Here is a 24,880-nt window from a genome sequence, read left to right on the forward strand (position 1 = left end):
AATTCAGCTTTTTTTGCAGCAGCAGTGTCACAAAATACATACTTATTAAAACAAAAACAGTTTGTTTAAATTAAAAAAACAAAACAGATACATTCCCAATGCTTATATAGTATAATAAAAGCACTGGGAACTAAGAAACAGTTTCTGATTTGGCCAAAACATTGAAAAGTATTTTTTTTTTTTTGTCTTTTAAAAATTGTAAAACTACCATTTGGCACTGAAAAGAGCTAAGTGAAGTTGCCATTTTGGGGCTTTTAATCACCAACTTTCAGTTTATGTAAGTTTTCTTCGCAAAACATCTTACTCTACCTGCACTGAGAACGAGCATTCTTAGCAAAATTCTGTTCAATGACATTAGTCAGCCTAGGTCTTACTAATTACCTGTCTTTGCAGCAGCGTTATTAAAGAAGAGTGGAAATAAACAAATGGAAATATCAAATGCACTTCTGCTGTTTACGAGCTGGGGTCTGACAGCTGACAAGATAGTTAAGGGGCGTCTAATACGGCAATTAGAGCGTGCCACTGTCTGCAGGGCTGCTGCTGTGACAAGGCGCCCTCTAATCACTGACTTATTACGCTGGGTAGCAGCACCTCTCATATCTGGTCCATTAAGCAGACAACAGCATTAAGAAGCTTTAAAGCAGCAGCAGCAGGCTCCCCTTCTCTAAACATGTACTGACAGGAGAAAAGGAAAACAAAAGGGGCAGACAGTGTTTTTTGGTTTTAATTTTTGTTCTGGGAAACATTTAGTTTAAAAATTAAAGAGAAAAGTAGCAGAAGAAATGCTTTGTGGTGGAATTACACGTTATTGTTGCCAGGAGGTAAATATCTTAAAGATACAAAAAAAGGCTGATGGAAGTGTCAAAAAACTGTAAAAAAATATATTTTTTTTTAAGTCCCACCTTTATCATCTTTAGAGCTATTTTCAAAGCATTCCCAGTGGTTTCTTAACTATCATTGTGGCATTTTTATTGAAAAAAAAACTGTTTTTTTCTAGGACATAGCTTCTTGACAGTGGCAGGAGCTCATTAGAAATTCACCTCTGAGCTGTGGGTAGGCTGCTGGTGTGGAGCAACCCCGTCCCCTCTTCCCCTCTCCATTGCAAAGCTGAGCTTTGTGGCCGGTCCAGCATATTTTTAAGTCACAATTAAGCTCTTTTTCCAATCGTCTGCTCCTGATTCACAATGATTTGAATAAAGAAAAACTCAGAAATGCAATTTTAAGCTCTATTTGCTTTATGTATGTCCTCCATCATCAGAAAAATGCCACAAGAACATTATGAGTTTCAGTTATTCACAGCCACATTCCTGTAGGCCCTGGCCAAATGCTTGACCTGAGCTTGGTTTAGCGGCATGCTCTGGTCCTCATCCTTCATCTGCACTGGATGCATTTGTCACAACAGACACAGGAAAGAGTCAGTGTTGTCTGATCCCTGGCTAGATACTCAACATTAGTCATTGTGGTATCGTATCAACAGGGTTTCCCATTTGGCTCAAAACTAAAGAGGATGATGTTGAGTAAAAGGACAAAGACGAGAGTGTGTGTGACTTGAAATACAGGAAAACTTAGAGGCTAAAGTGAAAAATATAACTCAGAGCGCTGTACTAATTAGACCCAGACAACAGTCAACATTTCCTCACTGCTGCCGAGGTACCACTTTGGTTAACAGCCTAACCAAGCTCACTCAGACAGCATCATTTTCAGCCTTTAGCTGGCTGAAGTTCATGTGTCTCACTGCTGGAGGCATGATGTTTCATGGTTGTTTTTCTTGGCTTACAGTCCCTGTCCCAGTCCAAATGTATAAACACTGACGGTCAGACATGGCCAGCATCGGTCCTGGAAAAGACTCTCAATTAAAAGACGATTAGTGGAACAGAAGAACTACAGAAAAGGGGAGCTGCATGAAAAGATGGCTGAAATTTTTGCACAAAAGTGAGTGAACATGCATGACAGTCAGCTCAAGGCCAACAACAGAATATGTAGAACTCAGCTGCAAACGTTTATCTGCCGCCACTACAACGAACAGTATCACTAGGATGCTACATTCACACAGGGTTCGAATAAGCACTTTCAAGCGACCACTTCCACTAAAAAATCAATGTAAACACGCATTTGCAGTGATGCGTGTTTCTATGCGTGTTTTTAAGTCAGTATTTGGTATCTATATCAGTCATTAAGCGCAAATCAAAAGTAAAAGCAGTTTAACTTTGACCAATCAGGGGCAACTGTGAGGACATGTGCTACTCGAACAGTCCAGTGAACACGTTATGCTAAAAGAATATTAGCGTTCTTGAACCACATGACATGCCCAGTGTGTAGATAGCTTTAAAGTATTATGTCACACTTTGTACTTCCCCATTGTTGGATACATTTGACGGAGTGTCAACAGTTTCTCTGTCAGACACATGTGCATGTTTTCAGCAGAACAAAACCAACCCAGGCAGCTGGATTTTGGGTGAGTTTTGTTCCTCCTGTTTAATTTAAACGTTGACCATGTTCAGCACAAAGCCACAGACCACATTTCTTGTTTGGTGAGTTAAGCAGAGCTGCGATTTTAAATGAAAACACACATGCACACACTGTCTATGCTTAGGGTCAAGTGAAACACTGGGAGCATCTTGTCTTCTCTTCCATCCACAAGATATTATCTCATCCATGAGTTAGCTGCTGAAATGCTGTCAATTTCCTGCCAGAAATGTGCGGCCAATGTGCGTTGGGGGGGGCACGGCAGCTTTGCGTGTCATAAAACAGGGTCCTGACTCAGATAGATCAGGGCTTCACAATGTCCATATTGGAAACAGGTGACAAATAAAACACACAAAAGTCTTTGTAGTCAGGCACAGCATGCCACAAAAGACAGCTAAGCAAATACCTCATGCTAAGGCTAATCGCTGTTTTTTAGACTTGTTTCCTTCAGATTTCACTTGAAAAACAGTTTTCTTGTCTGACAAAGTCGTACTGATAAAGGCAGAATAATCATTGGGGTATCTTTTTTTTTTTTTTTTTAGGTTTTAAGGTATCTTATATGTTAAAGAGTGAATATCTCTCCCTGAACTCCCTGGAGGAGAAGGCCCATCCTGCCTGTCGGTTCTCGTTTTGAGCCCAGCGGCTGGCAGTCACAGAGCCAGAGGTCCCTGTCCTGTGTGCAGCTGTGCATCTGGGCTTTGACACGGGGCAGAGCGACCAGAGCTATGCTAATGGGAACCAAATGGGGCGTGAGCCCCCGGTGGATTACAGAAGGAGAAGAGAAGCATGTGTTTTCATGTATTCATGCGGAGACCTGGGACCTCACTCTTTCTTCTCTCCTTTTTTTCCTAAGTCAAACAAATGTGAGCAGAAATATCTGCAGTTTGCACGCATTCTTAACTAATGCCCTGTTATTTAGCAGACTTGAGGAATAATTGTCGATCAGTTGACATAACTGAAAACTGATCAAATACAGGCAATGACTGTTTCACAATTTTTCGTCCTGTAAACTGCTTTAGTGAGAAGCTCAAAATTTGAAAATGAAGTTTGAAAACAAAGTAAGCAAAGTAAATAAACCTTTCACAAAGACGAGTGAAGAAAGAAGAGCATCTGAACTTTGTTGTTTTGCGGACATATTGTGTCTGTAAAAAGCCGAAACACAAGTTTCAGATGTTTGGCAGCTTGTCCCGCTTGCTGTACTCTGCTTTCACCTGCTTGTAATGAAAAAAGAATGCGGCCTCAGTGCTGCAACAACAGGGAAAATCAAGATTTCGGTTGAATTTACAAACACACAGTAGGGATGAGATTAACTGTATTCAGATTAATGCCCAAATGACAGACAATTATTTTAAATTCAATCTATCATTTTTAATGTCTTGTCCTTTCTTTGACCACCTCATCAATATAAACTTGCAGATTAAAAAAAAAAGCTGTCATTTTTATTAAAAATCTTTAGTCTGGACCCCTATAAACATTAAAGTCCCACTCTAATAATCTTTAAAGCTATTTTAAAAGCTTTCCCAGAGGTCTTTTGATTAAGATCATGCTGTCTTAAGCTCAAATAAAAAAAATTTAAAAACCTGTGTTGTTTTTTAGGGCACATTTTCTGCAGAGCGGCAGTAGTTCGTAAGAAATTCATCTCTGAATTGTGGGTCGGACTGTTGGCTTGGAGTAAGCCCGCCCCCTTCCCATCATTCATTTGTCTACATGCTCTTCCACAAGCTTACAGCCCATCACAACCCCAACCTAACATTATCTGTGTAATAAAAACAATGAGCATTATCAGAACTGTCTGGCTGTACAGTTTTAAACCAGATGGCAGCTCAGATGAGGAAAACAAAGATTTACACTTATCTATTTGTCTGCGAGTGGATGCATCAGAATGGAGCGGGGCAGGGAGCTTGTGGCTTGCCTTAGTAGCATCAAGCTAACAAGCTTTTTCCAACTGCATGTTTGTGCCTGCTCCTGATTTTACAACAATTTGAATAAAGACATGCAATTTTCATCCTAATTTCTTTATATGTGTCCTCCATCAACAGAAAATTGCCAAAAGAACATATTAAAACACCAAAACAATATTTTCATTGGAGTGTGTCTTTTAATAGCAACAACAAAACCCTGACATCTATTGTCCACTGCCATCCCAGAAGACACTCCTGCTTTAGTTTTGTCCACACCCCTGGATTCCTGCACATCCACAGACAGGACAGTCATTAGGGAATATTTCAAAATCCAGCTCACATCCAAGTAAACCTTCCAACATTCCCCCTTGATAAACTGACAGTCACAGAAATAAATCTGGGCTTGATGAGGGCCAATCGCTTCCACCCAGATCAATGATGAAACTCTCTCTCTGACTTGCACAATAAATAGCTGTCCATGCACTTGAGGACAGTCAAGCTTGTTTATGAAGAGGACAGAAAAAGGACCCAGCTGGCTTTGATATTTCCAAGCAGCCAAGGAAAAGGGGAGAGCAATACTCTTACTGCAACCGGTAGAGATGGAGAGACATGCGTAACACAAGACTAGACTATGAGTTCAAATAGCTAAGCATCAAGGGAGCAGTAGTTTCTTCTGTCCTTCGGGTAGAGAGCAGGTGCATGCACAGGCCCCCCAGTCCAAACCCTTGGCCCCTCTCAGCTCTCCTCAAAGCATTTCCCCAGCCAAAGATCAAACCATCTGCCCAGTGACAGACCTTTGGGTCCACAGACACACGGGTCTGCTTCAAAGTTGGGTGCAAAGGGAGGCAGGGTTTGATGAGGGGAGAACGAATGGAAAGTTGGTGAAAACGCAGAGATCTGGGATACAGCAGCAAGGGAGCAGTATGAGGGGATGGAGAAGGGTGGGGTGGGGGCAGGTGGAGGCTGGCACGGTGTGGAAATGGTTTTTTTCAAGGAAAGTGGAGATGCAGAGGGAGGTTGGGAAAAGGCTGTGCAAAAAAGATGCTAAAACGGCCCATTTTCTTTCCTCAGAATGTGCAGCGTTGAGTCCTTTCAAAATAAAACAAAAAAATAGAATGAAATTAAAATTAGAAATAACAAAATAATAGGACCGATTAAATTTTTGTATAAATTGGGTGTGATATTTTCACATAAAGCAATAATCCCATAGCGAATCAAATAATATATATATATATATATATATATATATATATATATATATATATATATATATATATATATATCTATATCTATATATATATCTATATATATATAGATATATATATGATTTTCTCCACATTTGACACTTTCACTTAAGTGTTTACCTGCCCAAAACGAATAAATGTTAGCCCATAACTTATCTACATGTTGTTTCATCATTACAGAAAAGTATGAATTTTGTTATTAGTCTTTATGCACATCCTTTCTTATCACGGGTCATGTGTGGGCAGAACAGGAAGGAAAATAAAGAGCCCATTGTTGTCCATATATACTACATCTTCTCTGACCTTCAGCCTATCAGAGGGAGTGTCCAGCTGCAGATAAGCACTGGGCCGTGTTACACTTGACACCTGCACTTGCTGGCCCACTGATTGCCCTCACAGAATGCAAATAGTACACCAACATCTCGCTTGGATCCTCCCTGTAGGCTTGCAGGACGGATGTGACTGCACAACCAGACACATGTTTGGTAGAGGGAGACTAGTGAAAAGAGGAGAAAAGAAGCAGAGGGTTTGAAATGAAAGAGAAAAGGAAAATGCTGTGTTTTTGTAAAGGTGGTACGAGCGGAGGAGGAGAGAGGGACTGTGATTATCTGATCTGTACTTCCCGGCCCATCACCACTCAGAATACCTTGGAGCTATTGCCGACCTCTCTCTGCAAGGGGAAATTTCACAGCAGGCATTAGACATGGCGGCTCAAGGAGCGCAGATCTTGACAGCATCATGGCAACAGGAGGACGGCAATGAAGAGACTCCCCCAAATTGACATTTAATCATCACAAGAATGCACTGGTTGAGACTCCAGAACCACCTCCAATGCTGCATAACCTCTTGAACTATATGCGCTCACATTCTCCAACATCCCCTCTCATGCAAACTCGTGTACACAGACGCACACAAGCACTGAATTCCTACTCTCAAACCAGCTTCAAGCCAGAAAAATCTTGGAAGAGCTCCTAGATTTAATCTCCCCAACAGTTTTTTGTTGTCTTTTGCCATTTTTATGCAAAACGCACTAGCAGAGCAGAGCACAAGCAAACCCCAATTTATTTATGTGTGTGTTTTGTTGTTGTTGGGTTTTTTATGTTGTATTATTATTTTCCAAATGAGAAACTACAGCAGACAGATTGGCTGGTTTTCAAGACACACGAATGGGCAATAATATTTGTTTCTTTCATGAGAGCTTTGTTCAAACAAAATGTCAGCGGTGACGGTTTACTTGTAAACACCTGGTCTCGAACAGCCAACAGCTGTGGTAACACTAAACCTTTGCGCCGCACCGGGGATAATTACACTATTGTAGTCATTTGAAACCACATACTTACATCATTCTTGTAAATTATTGTCAAAAATTGGAAATGCAAGGAAAAAAAACACATTTATGCATTTTCCTTTTCTCTACCTTTTCTTTCTGTCTTTTTTTTTTTTTTTTACCTCAGCCAGCATAGCGACATTTGCTCCCAATCCAGTTTTGTAGATCCCGCTTCAGACAGAACAGTCCAACGGAAAGCAGAGTCTTCCATTAGTATTTTGTGTGACACAGAGAATTAAGACTCAAATAAAAGATAGGGACATGGAGGGGAGGGATAGATTATTTAACCAGCAGCTTACACCGCTGCAATGACATCTGTGTGACTCCTGGAGCCACACGATGAGACAGGCGAATGAGGAGTGCCTTTAAATATGCGAGTTTAAAGTCGGGAAAGACTTTCTGACTGCTTTAATCTTTATCGCTTCTTACAAAGTTCACAGATAGAGAGCCTGAAGTGGAGGACAGACATTGATTCAGAGTCACAGGTCGTATAGAAGATACAGCAGAGCTCAAGCAGGTGAAAGGAAAGAAAGTAAGAGGATTACAAACTCTTTTGCAGGAAGTCTGTTTCATTTGACTAAATACAAATTCCTCACTTTTTTGGCAATTATAAAGCCATCGACTGATTCGGCATTTACTTGCGTGCCTTCCAGCCCTTGAGTGCTGCTGTGACTTTGAGTCGTTAACTTTGACAAATTGTGACAGACTTTTTTATTGCCACCCAATCATGAGAAACAAGTCTGTGGCAGAGGAGTTAATGAGTGGCATGTTTCTCCTCTTCCTCCACCTCCTTCATTCTGCTCCAACCTTTTCAGTTAGATTCCCTCCGATCCCCCCCTCGCCCCCACCATATTTATAATTTTACCACATCCTAACAATAACACGGCCGGTACTCAGCACAAAACACGCGGCCTAATGAATCTCATGCCTTCACCGCGGTGAAATGGCCAGTAAGTATTACCAGCTGTGACACTCTCTCCTCTTGGCAGTGGCATTGAGCTTGGGAGCGCAGGGGTGATGAGGTTTCGGAGGGGGGGGAGGGCATGCAGACACATCTGAGTGCAGCTGGACCAGGGAGTAAGAAGAGTGTATGTCGGGGGGGGGGCAAGGAGGAGGAAAAAAGACCACAAGTCTCCGTGTTTCCAGCTGCCTTTCTCAGGGGCTCGGTTTTCTAGCCCTCCTCTTGGTTTTTCGCAAGGCCCTTCTAGTCCCTGCTTACTTGAAGAATCACAAACACACACACTTCCACGCACATATGCACACACCCGTATTTCCACCCCCACCCCCATCTTCCCTCACATTCGTCCATCTTTGTTTGGACAAGGCTCAGGAGTTCCAGAAAAGCTCTCTCAGATGTGCTGAAGTAAGGGAAAAACAAAACAAACTGTCCCTCACACAACACACACACACACACACACACACATTTAGGCAAAATTCATATGAACGAATGCCGCTATTTAATTCATCCGAAATACCGCTCTGGGGTCACACTACCTCAGTCATACATGAACAATTTCACACGTGAGGAGAGCCAACATACCAGCATCAACAGAGGACAAATTAGCAAAAAAAAAAAAAATGCTGATGCATTTTTCTTCTTGGAGGTAAGCTTTCTAGCACAGAAGGTTACACCATGTATGTGTGTTCAAATACAGGATCACAGGACCAGGCGGGGCTGGAGCAAACCTCGACATGTGTTACCTCTTTGTAATATTGACTTTGTTATAGCTATCCGAGTGGGAGATTGGAGCCAAGAGCAGTAGTGGGGCCCTCTCAGTTAGCTACAAAACAAGCCCCGGTACTGATGTGAAAACAGAAAAACACGTCCTTAAAACACGTACTTAAAAATTCAAATCAACTCGAAAAGGTTTCTTTCACTTGCAGCTGACCTTTAGGTTTTTATTCTATGAATGTATTCTTGTTGGATTTTGAGTGTTGGGTGGGCTGCTTCCAGAGTTGTGGGACTTCCTTCCTGTATGAGCTTATGAGCTGAAAAATTTAAAATTCTGCATGTCTGTAGGCTAAACTTAGAGGTGTTTTTAGCATCATGTTGTGCCATTTTCTCATGATAGAGGACATAGATGAAGATAATTTAGCTCAAAATGTTGTTTCTACATATTTCTTTATTCAAATTGTAAATCAGGAATAGATGAAGGAATAGTAAAATAAGCTTGTAGGCGTCACATAGTACCTATGCTGGGAGGCTTGTAGACATCCTCATCCAAGCTGGCATCTGGCTCAAAATTGTACAGCTGGTTGGCTCACCATTTCTGTTGCACCGCTAATGTTAGGTTGCGGGTGTGAGGGGCTGTAAGCTAACGGGAGAGGATTGGGACAGTCCAACCCACGACTTAGAGGTGAATTTCGCTGCCACTCTACAGAAACTGATTATATACTGATTTTGCCTAATAACAGCATAATCATAATTAAAAGAACACTGGGAATCCTTTGAAAATAGCCTAAAGATGATTAGACTGTCACCCACAAAAAAATGTTGTTTTTTTTCAAAATAATTTTAAACATTATGAGCACAACATGGTGCTCAGTGAAAACAAAAGTACATCGAAGCTGCTGTCTAGAAGAAAGAAAAATGTCAGTAGACCTTCAGCTATTCAATGACTCCTGAAAACCCAAAGAGAGGCTCATATGCTCTTTTGCTTTGCACAATTAAAAGATTGATTATCATTTTCCTGTTCCTACCACTCGGAATCCCATCTTGTCTCCTTCCCCTGTGATGACTTTGCTTGTACATTTGAATAATGAAGGCAAGTCATTTAAATATTCCCTCTGTATTAAAAAAAAAGATGCTTTTTTTTTACACGATGCAGCAATATTAGCTATGTTAATTGGGCTCTTTGGACTTTCCTAATAGAAAGGCTAAATTAATTACTTATGTCGACAAAATGTCAGACATGCCGATCTAATAACTACAACTATTTCCAGCAGTGTTGTTTGTGCAGTTTTGTCTTTGTGTGATTGCGGACAGACCGTCAGTGGCCTGATTTAGAGCTAATGAACGAAACAGAAGCAAAATGCTTTGACGTCGTCTCCACATTTCATCTGCAGCTCTTCAGAGTCCTTCTCTAATATTCATCGCCTCTCCTCATACTAATCAGCCACAATGGTGCTGACTGTTGTAGTTGCAAAGTGACTGGTGTTAGTTTGTGTCTGCGCTTTGGAAGTGCACCCGCACACATTTTCTTATTCTCAAACATGCCAATCTTCAGTCCACTCAGTAACCAAACTTATGTGTTTGTGTGTGTGAAGTGTGTGATGTGTTCATTAGTGCGTACTCACCACGACTGGGGGCTTTGAAGTGTTTTTCTTTTTTTTTTTTTTTTAGCTATTGGCTGTTTTTCAGTCTTGCAGAAAAACTATATCAGCTCATTTTCCTCAAGTATGCATAAATAGTAAACTCCGGGTAAAAAGGCGATGAGGAGACGTTAGGAATATTAGTAAATGTGGGATGATCAGATGGAGGGTGTGTGTGTGTGTGCGCGTGCATACGCATGTATTAGTCTGCACGGACACGTGTACAACCAGCGACTGCAACAGAGGCCTGCTGATGCCATGTTTCAGACGACCTTTTTGAAGTGGAAATGAGCTGCCTTGGTTTTATAACTAGTCCATTCTCACAAAGTCAGCAAACTCAGCCACCTCTCCAAAGAACTGCAGACACTTCCCCGCCCAGCCCTGTGGTCAGCATGCAGGACCAACTCACTGTCAGAGCTCAAAAAGCATTTTATCTGCTGTTATTTTTTCACCCCTCAAAATGCAATTGCTCTTTAAGTATGTTAGAGTTTATCTAACTTTAATTTGATTGCAGATTTTAATCTCTTTTTGCCGATTGTGTCTGCATATTTCTCTCCTTCTCTCTGTGCATCTGGTGAATTACACACACATGCATGTTTGAACCTGCGAGAGCACCTAGAGGGTCCATCCCCAGCCGTCCTCGGAGCAGGGAGCGACAGCTGTATGGTGATGCAGTAGCGATAAGCATCATCGGCTTGCTAGAGACTAATTGGTCCGCAGCGATCCTTTGAGTGGCCCCGCTAATTAATTAGAAAGGCAGTGGAGCTGAAATTTTTAATCAGGACACCAGGCTCTCTGGCAAGCCTGATGAAAAAAAAAAGACACATCACCCCATCATTCCATGTAATCCACCTGACAGTGATCCCTGAAGCTGACACATGAAGTGTGTTTTGTGTTAAGGCAATCCTATGCTCTGACCAGGGAATACAAAGTACATCTATCACAAAACTTTATAAAGAATTTGAATTTTTTTTTTTTTTTGAAGAATAACCCTGCTGCAAAATGTATGATCTATTTACACAAAATAAGAACTATTTGCTGCAGTTGATGGGTTCAAGAAATGATTTAGCTGCTGATCAAAACTGAAACAGGAAGCAAGGGAATGTGGGAATAAAAGAGCCACAGTACATACAATATTATGTCCTTAGTTTTTGCTTTTTCTTGATTTAGTTTCTCCTTTAAAAACAATAGGCCTGAAAAACAGCATGACTTTGTTCAAAAGTGGGCCTGAATTGTTTTTTGGAATTCTCCCACAAAGAAATTGACCCAACTGTGTCGGGTGAAGTTGAGTCCTGAAGCTGCATTCGCAGTTTTTTCCACTAAACAGCCACAGGCTGGAAGGAATCAGCTAAAAATGCATAATAAAACAAAATAAAATTTCTGCACACCCCATTACTTAAGTCACACAGAACAGAAGGACACTTGTAATAAAAAAAAAATTAATCTTAAAAATCATAAATAACTTAAAGAAGCCCTTTAGATTCACAGACTTTTTCCGTCACATCATGTGATGACACCAGCTTTGTGTGAGCCTTAATCTGTGTGACCATCTTGTCTTTTCTTTACACTAATCAACCCACCGGTGCTATCAGCCTGTTGCTTAGCCCAAAATAAACACACACCGCCTTTTTATTGCTTTGTTTTCACAGGTCATTAGTGGAAGGAGAGAAGACGCATTGATTAGTTTTCCAGACCAGTGGATTATTGTTGTGTTATGACTATCATCATTAAGTTTCATTAAGCCTGTGGTTGTTCTTGTTTCCAGAAAATGAAGATGTTGCATGAGAGGCGAGTTGGTAGGAGAGAAGACGGCTCGACAAGCTAATCTATAACGTTAGGCCAGTCATGTAAGAAAAGAAAAAAGGACTTTTAACTGTATATCCAAACTACTTTAAAGCCAGGAGGTTTATTTCTTTTTCAAACAAATAAAACTACCCTTTTTTTCCTTTATGAAATGGTTCCATCAGTTATGTTTTCACAGCACTATTAAATAGGGAGACCGGCCTATAACATGACACACTTTTTTTTAAAGCAAAAGAGAGATTTTAATGCAGTATGAGTCCAGGGCTTTTTTCTTTTTTGCCCAGCTTTGTAGTTGTACAGATTCTCCATCAGCAAAGGAAAAAATCGTCTCTGTCGCTAGACTAATTAGTATGTGTTAGATAGTTTGTAAAGGGCGGCCCTCTGTAATGTGTACTGAAGTGGAATAAAATGGCGGGGCAAGGACTGTACTAATGGCCCACTTCCTCTCCATGGGGACCTTCGCCGCGGTTGCGCACGTGCTGGCATCAGTGCAGCCACGGGGCACTCGCAGGGTCCATGCAGCCTCAGGGGCAGCAGCGTGTTTACAAATAATGCACCATTTTCACACAGCATGGAGCTATTGAAGCCCGCCTGCTAGTGACAATCGCACTTTTCCAAACAAACACACAAAAATAGCGGTAAATGCAGAGCGACAGGTCGCCTTTTAGATTTATCAGGGTGCCAAACAGCCCCAGACAACTGGCGCCTGCGAGCTGCACGACGCTGGCAGATGCATTATTTACAGGAGGAGCCGGAGCCCGCTCTTTTGGCACTTACAGGCAGAGGTGCTGAGCACCATCATTGAGCGAGTGTATCTTTGTCGGAGTGAGTAAACAAACAGCGGGGACGTGGTGCGACACACCAAACGGCACGCCACCCAGACACTAACACACACGCAAGCTCATTAAGAAGCTACAGGGTAAGGTGCCTTCCATATTTATGGGCCCTATGTATCCCCAGGTGAAATGCCGGGATAAGACTAATGTGTACATCACCAGGGAAATGCAGGAAAGAAATAGTTTGATCAAGAAATGAAATTCAGACAAAATAACAAAATGTTGACATGCTTGATATTTTGAACAAAAACATTAAAGAAAAGCCCTTCCACAAAAGATACATAACTAAAATGTTTTAACCCCTTGATGACTGTGAAAACAAATCAAGTGTTTGTGCTTTTATAGATGCTAAATTTAAGCTACGTTTTGGAGCCAAAGTGGTTTGATTGCATCAATAAGCATCAAAGGGTTAAAAAAATTTGTCATACATTCATTCAATAGTTTTTTCTGTTTATCACTTGCAAGAATTATATTTTGGAATTCTCCATCCAACAATACATTCATCATCCCAAATTGCTGTCTCATGTGAGGAAACAAGAGCTGCTATTATGTCATCAAGCTGTTTAACCTGAATGCTCCCCGTGTTTCATCATACCTGTTGACACCATTCAGAGTACAGCCCAGTATGTTTCTCTGCTGGATTTATGAGCGGCGGATTTCTCTCTTGGCATGCTGGTACTTGAAAGCTTGTGTGAAATGTGAAGAACGGCCAGCTTCACTTTGACCACCTGTCCCCAAGATCATCAAATGTCAGTCAGTGCATTTGCCTGTCAGGGTTCCCTCTGGCACCTACAGTAGCAGACAGGCCGGCTGGCCTCAAAGGGTTGCTCTCATTTATATCCAAAGAGAGATCATTTTGTGGGTAAAGAAGCAGTTTTTTGGGGGCAAAATCTGTCCTTGTTTATTCATTTTTTTGTACAAATTCAAGCATTTTAACTGAATTTAATCCTAATTTAAAAGACACAACCATGTTCTTGCTTTAAACCCAAAGTCTTGCACTGGATGCATTTTTAATTTCTTTATTTTGTCTGTTTTTACCTGTAGGTGAATACACGTGTCCTGCACGTGTAATCTGAATATGAACATTTATGCAATTTTCTTTAAAAAAAATCTAAATTTCCCCAGTTTAAATTAATTTATTGAATTATATCTTTTTGTAATGCTCATTTTTACTATATATAATTTTAAAAGTGAGCAATTTAGCACTTTTAAAAGCAGAGTCGGGTCTTGACAAGAAAAAGACAAGTGATAGTTTAGTTAGATTGCCATGTCCCATCCAAAATGTGTTATGTACTTTATATAATCTAGATAGGATTTATGCGGTTAGAGACAGTAGTTTTTACAGTGCGGACTGAGCAGGTAAAGACACATTCATTTCGCTTGTGTGTGCGCGCATTTGCACAGACTCATGAAAACTGAATGTTGTTGCTCTTGATCAAAGATTCCTTTTTTTTCCTGAGTTAACTCTGCATAAGCCCTTGGATTTAACAATAAAATAACACAAGCAAGCGTAATTAGCAATTATTTTTGGTCAAATTAAGGCAGAATCACATGCAGGAGTCATCATCAAGGCTACTAAACTGTTTTATAGCTAAAGGTGTGATTAATCTTTATTTCTTCAAAACCAGTTCAAATAAGAGGATTGAGAGTAAGAGGATAAAGAATGTTGCATATTCTTATCTTCAAATAGGACAATAATCCTGTTTCTTTTGATTTTTTTTTAGCCTAATAACATAGTTTTTCTTCTAATGAATGGTCTTTTTTTAATTATACCCACTTCCCTATTCCTGCTTTATCCATAAATGATGAGTCTCCATCACTGATGGGACTGGACAAGGCTGTAGCCAATGGCTTATGAGATGACTGAGCTTCCTTGGTTTGGCAGCCGCTAAAACCAGCCTGCGCGCGTATTATTAGCATTTCTATATGGGGGCGTAACTGCAGCTACAAAGGGAATAATGTGTGTCAAGAGAGTGTAAAATTAGAACCAAAACCAACACTGCTCTTTAAATCCACTCCCCAAGTCCCCACTTCTTCACTTATGGCCAAGCTTACAATGTCAAACACTAATAAGCCAGCTAATTCAATTAGGAGTGCAGTTCTTACAGACTCGCTAAAAAGAGACTTTGTGCACAGATTCCCTTACAACTCTATGCAGAACTCTTCATCATGAAAAAGTGGCCTTTATTCAGAAGCTTCCATGGATGAGAGAGGGAACTTGTTACTGAGCTTGTTAGCAAAAGACCCTGATCTGAGGCAAGAGATGTGTGACTAAAGCTGGGTCTCTTAAGTGTCTGTCACCTTAATCTAACCCAGGGAGAGCTCTTTGTAGGCTGTTTCCTCCGTCTGTCTCCCCGCTCGGAGCGCTCCGCAGCAATCTGGGATGAGCCCTGCCGTGTAGCTGCAGGTGACAGGGAGCTCTTCCTTGTTGTCAGATCCTGGAGCTTCCACATGAAAAACATTTCACTGGAGCTGCTGCTTGATTTTTTCTTTTCTTCCGTCCTCTCTGTAGATCTCAAAGGCTTCAACTACATGAGCGATACAGAAACAGAAGGAACCAATCTCTTACTCCTTCTGCGTCTCTTTTCTTTTTTGTCAGGCTTCTGCCAGGACCTGCTTGTTCCGTTTCTATATCTGACCAGCCTTTTCTTGTTTCTGGTATCCACCCACCCACCCCTCCGGTTTATAGATCTGAGACAGGTCTCGGGAGGAAAATACTAGTCAAGCCATTGTCATTTCAAACAGCGTGATAACTAGACGCTGGGCTGCCCACTGACAACTCAGGGGAACTGGTCCTGGCTTTGACTGTTAACTCCACTCGTCTCTCTGTCTTGCTTCCTGTTCCTACTTTTATCACCTCCTTTCCCTTACCTTCTTTGTCTTTTTCTTTCAACCCCCCCCCCCCCCTCCTCCCCTCTGCTCTTCCTTCTCACCCCCTGCAGGAGACTTGGTTTCTGGTTGTTGTTTGCTGCTCAATGCTGATATGTCTCGCTCCTCTCTTCTCTCCTATCCGTGCCGCAGGGGGCCGAGGGGAATAGTTGTCTTAGTATGTGTACCAAGGTCAGGGCTCTCCACATGACAGTTCTTTGCCTTTTGACAAGGCTGGAAATCAATACTTTCGGACTTGTGGCTCTGCCCTCGGTGTAACAACAACAACACTGCACGGCACAGAGCGCAGCTCACGCACCTGACACATCCCCAACCAGCCCTCAGGCCCATGCTAAGGAACTCCTTCCCCTCCTGGTCTGACCCTTTCCCCTGTATGCGTTTTCTCCTCAGGGCCTCCAAACTGCTGTAGGTTATGTATGTCCATCTTTTTACCTATTTTGTCCTCCTAAATTTGTCTTTAGCTTCATATGTCGCACAAGGAGATTTCAGAGTGCACATTCACTTCACTAAATGAAAGAGAAACTGTAATTACAGTACGCACAAAGCAGCGCCACGGGTGACATTTTTGATACGACACTAAAGCTTAACACGACTCTCAATGTGAGTTGTTTTCCATGGCAGATGGATGTTCAGAGAGCTCTAGAAAGCTCTGGTGGATGGCCCCACACCAGTTGTTAGGTTTGCCTCTCGGCCTGCCTCTAATGATGAAGGAGAGCCAATTACATCCCCTATTGTTCGGCAGCCAGAGAGAGTAAAACTCCTGATCTCAGCCTCTGCCGAGGAGAGTCACAATCCGCCCGAGTCCACAAGTCTCTCTCTAAAGGCCACATAGACACATTTACGGAGCGAGAAACTGGACATCCTTCGCCAGGACTCCATCTGCCCTCATCCCCAAGGCTTGCTCTCCGGGTTCAGCTGGAGTAAGGAAAGTGCATCAAATAAAACAGCCACTTTAATGAATTGGATATTGAGCTGTTCATTAAAGAAAATCAAATTCCTTTGAGTCAGCAGGGGATACACTTTAACATACTGTAGTTGTATCCTTGGAATGAACATGACTGGTTTAGAGGAGTTGTAAAACATTCGCTGCATCTGATGACTTTCTTGACTATTTGCCAAAGATGGCTGACGTTCAAGAGCTGGGAGGTGTGAATGGGTAATTCTTCGCTATTACTTGTTTTGTTCATAACATGTTGTTTTAAATGTTCAAATGCTAAAATCTGGAAAAAACTAGCAATGCAGCTCTTTTAAATAATCTTTTTTACCTCAGTCAGAGCTCCGTCATTAAAGACACGGATAAACGTAGAAACAAAAGACCTTTTTCCCCCCCCCCTTTTGAGGATTTATCTCAAGCTAACCACCTTTAGCTCTGCCCTCATTTGATGGAGAGATTTAACGGATGCTGTCCTCCTCCTCCTCCTCTTCTTCCTCCTCCTCCTCTGCTTCTCCCCAGATGAATGTGATCTAAGCAGCCACATCGCCCTGCTGTTTTTTCACAGTGACAGCCTTTCTCATGAATTAAAAGAGGAACCCATTGATTTTCTCATTGCTTAAATTTGCAACTTAATCCCCCAGATATGTCTAGAATGTACTGCTCTGTCAATAAACAGCAAGGCCACTGACGGAAGGCAAGGGGAAAAAAAGGAGGAAGAATAGGATGACAAGACAAAGGAGAGAGGGGGAAAGGGCAGTGGTAGTGATAATCGAGGCACTGTCTGGCTTTTTACTAACATTCCACATTGTTAGCGACTGAAATTGTTACACTGACTGAAATAAATGACTGAAAGTACGAGCCGTGATCTCAATGGACCGCACGGTCACTTTAGTTGGCTTTGCAAAAGCAAAAACAGCACATTGTTTATGTCTATGAAGCTAATAAACCAGTCACCATTCTGCATCTGCGTAGTGTAACCAGCCATCTCGCATGACCTTGCAGCAATCAAGTATCGTTATGCAGCAAGAAAGCCAACATCGTGGAAAAAAGTCGTCTGGGGCTATGATGGAAAAAGCACACTTGTCCCATCTGAGTGAGGGCCATGAGGAAGTAAGGCGATATCACAACCCTGCCCCAGGAGCAAACAAGGCACAGAGCCCATGACCTAACTCACAACCAACACCATAATGTTCTCATCTGACTCCTAATGTAGTCTATAAATCTGTGGTTCTCTGCTCTACATCAACGTAATGCTCGGTATCAGTGGCTTTAAATGACAGCAGCACACCTTGCTGGTCAGGAGCTGCCTGAAGCACGAGATGAAAACATGTTTTGGAGAAATTCTGGGAAGGCGTCAGTTTCCTGATGAATAACTGGACACCAGATTAAGTGTAACACAGTGACAACCCCCCACACCCCCACACCCCCCTCTAGATGTTAGCCTCTTAGACTCCATCTCTGGTTTTTAAACCCTTCTCCATAATTCTCTGGGGTGGTATGGCTCCTTGCCAATAGCCGTGCTGTTGTTGGCAATGGATTTCCGTTGTGGCCTCAGAACTTGTGCAGCCCATAATATGATACACACATCAGCATGTGCATTACCATCTGCAAATGCTGTGCATTAAGCATTCAGTAGATCAACACATGTACTGTGATTATGCAAAGAAAAAAAGAAGCAATACTATAAGATAATGTAGGAAGCAAAAGGGAAATAAAAAAGAACAGTGTATCCTTTACAGGGTTCATCTGTTTCCAGTTTGGTGTAGATGCTTAGATTTTATTGCAGCAGTCTAGCATTTCATGGCAGATTTAGCCAGTGGTTTGGTTATTCACTGGCTGCAGCTCTAATGATTGTACATCTCTTGTAAATTGTGGCGCACCAATAATAAACAACTTTTTTTCCCCTTTTTTAACTTTATGTTCATATTATAGTGGCAATAGAAAAAATATGATGTATTTACTTGCTGCAGTGGTGCACCGACAATGAAGAATTGAAGACACAGGAAGTGCTTGGATACACGTTTGTCGTTGCTGTTCTGAGGGTTGGAGCAGATTGGCAGTTACGTTTGAGTGTCCTTTAAGCATTTTTTATTATTTATTGTCGAGTTTTCTGTGTTTTTGTAGGCATGTTATCTTCCTAGTTGTAATTAGAAAACAAATTTAACACCAAAATAATGAAAGTGCATGTTCTTGCATTAAAGTCGTTGGCTTTAAGTATTGTGGACACTTAATATATTCTTTGGTTAAATCAGTGCTATTTGAATTTCTGAGAAAAAGTTGTGCAATATAATTAATTTGAAGCAACTTTAAAATAATAATAAAAAAAAATTCCTTTAAACTTTAAGCCATTCGCTTTAATTCAAGAGATACAATTCAGTTATTTTCAAATAACTTCACCCTGCAGAAGCTTTGGAAACTCAAAACACGGCTGCATAAAAACAACACTTACTGTAGATCTCTACAGTTCATGCACTTTCTTCACCCTGCCTGCTCCTACCACACATGCACACATCTATTTGTCTCTGTGTCAGTGCCAGTGGGGCACACAGACGACTCTGTCTCTAGACAGAAGTGCAGCGTTGAGTGTCTCTTAACTGGCTCGTTTAGTCCTGATGACTTAAATGATTTCATCACTATTAATGACAAGGACCGTGGCTCCCCGCGACGTGTTGCCAGATGCTCTGGGACCTCTGAGCTTCTTGGTTCTTCCAACACACAGCAGCTTTTCCTGACTCCTCCTTCCGTGTAGTCTAACGATTGTCCTCTACATGCCCCCTACGTCTCTGGTCTGTCTATTTTTCCCAGTCCGCCTTCTCCCATACCAAAATATGGCACAAAGGAGTTGGGACTCATGTTGCATGAGTGTGGTGCTGCAATACTGTAATATTTTGCTTTACATTAATATAGTTTTCAATATGAGAAGTTAGTTCTCTTAACTATTTGGTGAATCAAAGTTTGGAGTCCAGAAAAAGCTGGTGTCAGACAAAGATATCTTTCCTCGAAGCGCACACAAATCTTCCTTTGATAATTATCAGCTAGTTTTCAGACAGATGTGAAGCATCATTGATGGGATTTTCATTCATTTAGATAATGAAAATGTTAAGTGCCATTTTGCGCTCTCTTTTTCCCCTTTCTACTGTCTCCTCTGTCTTGTTGAGCTCCTCCGTTCCAGCAAAGTAATGACATTTTAATTCTGAGCGTGCGAGTGTGTCAATGTGTGTGCGCAGGAAACTACAGCTCTTTAGGTGAACACAAAGAGTCTTTGTCTTTCCTGCTATTGTAATCAATAAGCTTGGACAGGGTTAGACACACATAACTTGCACTAAGTTAAATAAAAAGTGCTCTTTAAAAAAAAAGGAAAATTGTTCTACAGGAAAATGTCAAAGTGTAGATTTATTTAACTGCAGTAAAGTAGAAATTCCTCCTTTAGCACGTGTTCTCATGGCGTAGAGGTACATTTCCCTACCTCATTTGCCCTCTGGATTACATTCAAGAACTGATTGGTGATTTTAAGAAGTGCCAACTGTCGATGAATGCTTTTTATTTCACACGAAATTTAATTATAGATTTAGACTCATACCGGTCAGTTAAGGAGATCAAGTAAATAATTTTCCTCTCTCAGAATTGCAAAACTGCGTGTGTGCAAGTTGCTCGACCTTTGTGTGCGTTCATGCACGGTAAGTGTGTGCATATGCTCTGGTAATTTCCCAGAGCCTAAACCTTCATTGATTCTTTGGTCCCATTTTACGAAGAAGCACAGGCAGGATTATCTCTTTAAAACAAGCTTCTCCATTGCAGATATTAGGTCATTAATTTCACAGGCTTACATATGAAAATATTGACTCTTCCCAGACACCTCACTATATCCTGCATTTTAGCCACAGCTTTTCATAAATACAATTTCTCAAGCATGCAGTAACGAAATACCATTGACTTTTTATTTTTTGACGGTCTTATTAATAAGAAAATGTGTGAATGGGAGTTTAATCATTTACTTTTATGGGAAGATCTAAGCAAACAGACAGCAGAGAATAGGTTCTCTCAGAGGTAAAAACCATGTATGAAAGGCTGATTTCTGTTGGTTAATTCTCTATAACAAACTGTAAACATAAGCATACCACGATGGTGGAATGGTGACCAGCCCACCCCTGCAGCCAATTAACAGGAAAAGTAAAATAATCATCTCCATTACAAACAGCTTTATCTTATTATAACAGCATATCTTTAATTTGAGTCATGTGCTTAAAAAACAATAAACTGTTCTTCACTGTTTAAAACTAGCTTTCAAAATGACATTTTTATTTTTATTTTATGTAAATGGCAGGATTTTTTTTTTGCTGTTAACATGGATTGATCGTTGACTGACCACATTGTTGGGGGGCCAACAGCTGTGCACACATGCTTGTTTACACGTATGCAGACCCCAGCAAACATCTTTAAATCAGACATTGGGTGGAAAATTGGGTGCAGCATCTTGTCCCCACATAGCAGACAAGGGATGGGCAGCCTTCGGGAAAATGAAAGAGGAGGAAAAGAGGAGCGAGTGCAAAGGTTGTCACAGGCTAGTCACAGCACAGGACGAGAGGAAAGGGAGCGGGAGAGCCTGTTCCAGATTTTAACATCTGTTATTCGTTTGTACAGAGCTGGGAAGAAAATAGCAGGAAGCGTTCTGGTGATGGCGGAACATGAAAAGTCAAGAAGATTGAATAAAAAAACATGTGTCGCACATGCACTGTGGCTGATTGGTTGCATCCCATGGATTAGTACAGGAAGGTGCTGCCAGCTTGACAAATGTACAGTGGCTGAGTACAAAAAGTGGATAAACCGTGCTTGTGGCCTCAACACTGACTGGTTTCCCACCAAACTTTCCAATTTTGTTCTGACTGTTTTTCCACTAAGAGCTCTAAAAGCCGGTATCATTTGTTACACTAAGTGTCTGCATTTTGCTTTGTTCATCACAGAACCCCAGGTGTGTACAACAGATGCTAAAATGGGAACAGATGCACGAGTCATCAAAAAAACAGACAAGACAATGCCAAGTGGCAGCCATTAAAAGCTCGTCACTTGCCCACACGGTGGGATCTCCCATCACTAACGAGCAGGAATGTGGCGAGACACAGACAGGTGGAGTAATGCCCGAAAATTATACGAAGCACAAATGCGTCCATATGAAAGCACATGCATGCACTCCTGCAAATGTGCATGCTCGACATGCCACTTTGGGATGGTCCCACAGCTCATTAACAGTAATAAGTGACTGCCGCCACCTCTTTTTGTCAGTGGGGATGCAGGCCAATCAATGGGGTCATTTCACGTCATGACTTCTTACCAGAGCACATTATGGCACTTGTTCGTGGCTTGGAATGGCTGCCATTAGTGGCACAGCCAGATTAGATAAGGGATAGGTGGGTGAAGGGTGGCAGGATGAGAGAGAAATAGAAAGAGGGAAAAAGGAGGTGGATCAATGTATGGATAGCAACTAGGGATAACGTCACAATAGAGTGTCTGGAAAAGATAGTACTTTACAGACTCCTGATTTTCTTCTCCTTGTGGGAATTAGATAAAAATGTGTGTGAGGAGGTGAAGGATGTGTGTTTGCGAAAGCCTCGGTGTGAATGAGCCCATTGAGTGTGTGAGCAAGTGTTGCAGGAGTATAAATTCCAGCAATCTTCTCAAAAGTTGTGCTCAGTTTGCAGTTTGTGTATTTGCGTGGCGATTGGGATGTAGAATTTTGGGGGTTAAGAGGTGTGTTTGTGCGTGGCTTACCTTGGCACAAGCGTGTGCAATCCTGTTTAATTACAGATCAGGCTTTGAGTCAGAGGCAAACAGTGCTATAATTACAGGAAACACCTCCTTTAATATTTTATGGAAATCTAGTGAACGTGTGTGAGTGTGTGTGTACGAGTGAATGGAATGCGAGTTGCATTTGAACATGTTTATTCAACCTCTGAAAGGAACAGAAAATGAAAATTATGAAATCATGATCTCGCGCCGTTTCTTTCATCCCTCCTTTACTCCTCACAGTCTCTCATTTCACATTTGTGTTTCCAAATGGCTACGCTAAACGCCCCTTTTGCCCCACTTTTGAACTGCTTCCCTCTCAAATATTTATGCTCCCTCTCAAGGAGCCAAGATACAGAGGAGTAAAGAAAGAGGGGAGCGACTTCGATCTATCTATTAAAGATGAGCAACATCTCAAATGCATAAAGGTAGTGATGAAGACCCCTGCTCAGGGATGGCGAGGTGTTAATGATTTAATGTTAAATGACACATAGTGAGGTTGTTTATTTTCTGCACTAAAGCTGAAGAAGAAGCCAGTAAAAACAAATACAAAAAACCTGGTTTGGTAAATTAGAAATTATTTTGGACTATAGGCCACTCTGGAGTATATGTCACAGCAGCCATTACATGCATAGCAAAGAAAATAAAATCATATGTAATATTTCGCAACTTTGAAAAAATATATTACGGGAAGAAGAAAGTACATTTCTGCTTGAAAGGAAAATTGCAACAGAATAGATAACAAAAAGAGACTGAATATATTCACACTTCACCTACCGAAACAGTCCCATGAAACAAAAGGAATCTATTTTATTAGTGCAACATATGAACATTTATTCAGATAACCATAGCATAAAAATATGCTAACAAGTCAACTAAACTCTTTATATCACTTTAAATCACAAAAAATTACCTAAATTCTTTATCCTCTGTGTCGCTTTGGAACAATTCTGCCAACTGTGTACGACTAACCTGTACTTCTTCTTCGTTGTCAGTAGCAAATACTCATACACACGCCTACAGCACCCCCTAGTGGTTGTGGCAATTTATTTTAAAAAAAAATCATTGTTTAACGTGCTATCCTAGGCACTTTAACATTGGGAATTGGGTCAGCTAGACCCCACAAGACAGTGCTCTGAACCTTTCTTCTTCAATGATTTGTGATCTTCACTTGTGTCCATGGATTACATGAAATACTCTTCACCTTTATCCACCTTTGTCATGTTAGGGATAACACGTCAATGGGTGGGGTCATAGAATAGCACAGGAGTTAAGTCGTACTACCAGGTAAACTATGCAAAAATAACCACGTCTTCTGCTTCGAAAAGTACGATAGCTTTATTTAAGCTGAATTTGATTTTAAATATCAATATTTTACTTAAACATATTTATGTTTTCAGGTTTTATTTGCTTTATATATATATAAGTGCTTTTTTTAGTGAAAGAAATGTATGCACACCCAAAAAGACACACACACACACAGCTACACTATGCTGACACTCGAGCGTTAAGCTAGGGCCCCCAACTGTGCCTGACACACAGGGCAGAGGGAGTGAGCTATGCTCGTCACATGGTTAACCATTCTTTGATATGCACAAGTCATTAAAAATAGATGGTGAACAATCATTACAGGCGTCGGAATTAATCTAATTAGCCTAGCGCACTAGACCTCTCTGAGTCAATGGGAGTGGGGGCACCCTGCAAACAGAGCCACCCAGCCACAAACACAGTGTGAGGAGAGAGAGCTACGACGCTGCAAGGGCCTCGGCGGTGGGGGTATAATCCGCCTTGACTTATTAATACGTGCAAACAAGATTTAGCTCCTCAAAGCAAACAAATGAAGCAAGTGCTAAGAGGAATGAGACGAGGGGGAAGGGGGAAAGGAAGAGTGGTGGAGAGAAAGTGCATGATCTAGGGATAGCGAGGAAAGATAAATTATTAAAACCCGAGAGGACTGTAGAGCTCTGGCTGCTGCTGGACTGCAAAAATGGACTGTTTTTTGCCCAGTTCCTGCTTTCAGCAGAGACAACTGCAAAGATAAAGTGTGCTTTAAATGTGTCAGAAGTTTATAAAGCCACTGACACACCGGACTTATGCACATTCAAGAACACGCTAAATGCAGGTTCTTGAAAACATTTTTAGCCTATGGTGTTCACACTGAACTAGCAGGGAGGGGCTTCTTCTTCTTTTTCTTTTTCTGCCGCCTACTAGCACATGTCTGCCTGCCACCTACGATTAGAATAGATAGATAGATAGATAGATAGATAGATAGATAGATAGATAGATAGATAGATAGATAGATAGATAGATAGATAGATAGATAGATAGATAGATAGATAGATAGATAGATAGATAGATAGATAGATAGATGACTTTATTAATCCCAC

At 41.3% G+C, this 24,880-nt stretch overlaps 1 protein-coding gene across 6 annotated transcripts in view; it reads right to left on the minus strand.

Annotated features, from left to right (window-relative positions):
* Nucleotides 1–24,880, minus strand: part of LOC144981231 (zinc finger protein basonuclin-2-like) — a 174,414-nt gene that overhangs the window by 42,954 nt on the left and 106,580 nt on the right. The window contains exon 1 of one of the 6 annotated variants that reach the window (XM_078952072.1): nucleotides 7,061–7,258. The exons of the other annotated variants lie outside the window; for them this stretch is intronic. Coding sequence (XP_078808198.1) covers nucleotides 7,061–7,072 — 12 coding nt within the window. The 5' untranslated portion in view covers nucleotides 7,073–7,258. Of the gene's footprint in view, nucleotides 1–7,060; nucleotides 7,259–24,880 lie in introns of those variants that run through there. 6 annotated transcript variants of the gene reach the window in all.

The sequence above is a fragment of the Oryzias latipes genome, chromosome 1 (genome assembly GCF_053564925.1).
Source record: "Oryzias latipes strain Hd-rR chromosome 1, Olatipes_Hd-rR_3.1".
Lineage (NCBI taxonomy): Eukaryota > Metazoa > Chordata > Actinopteri > Beloniformes > Adrianichthyidae > Oryzias > Oryzias latipes.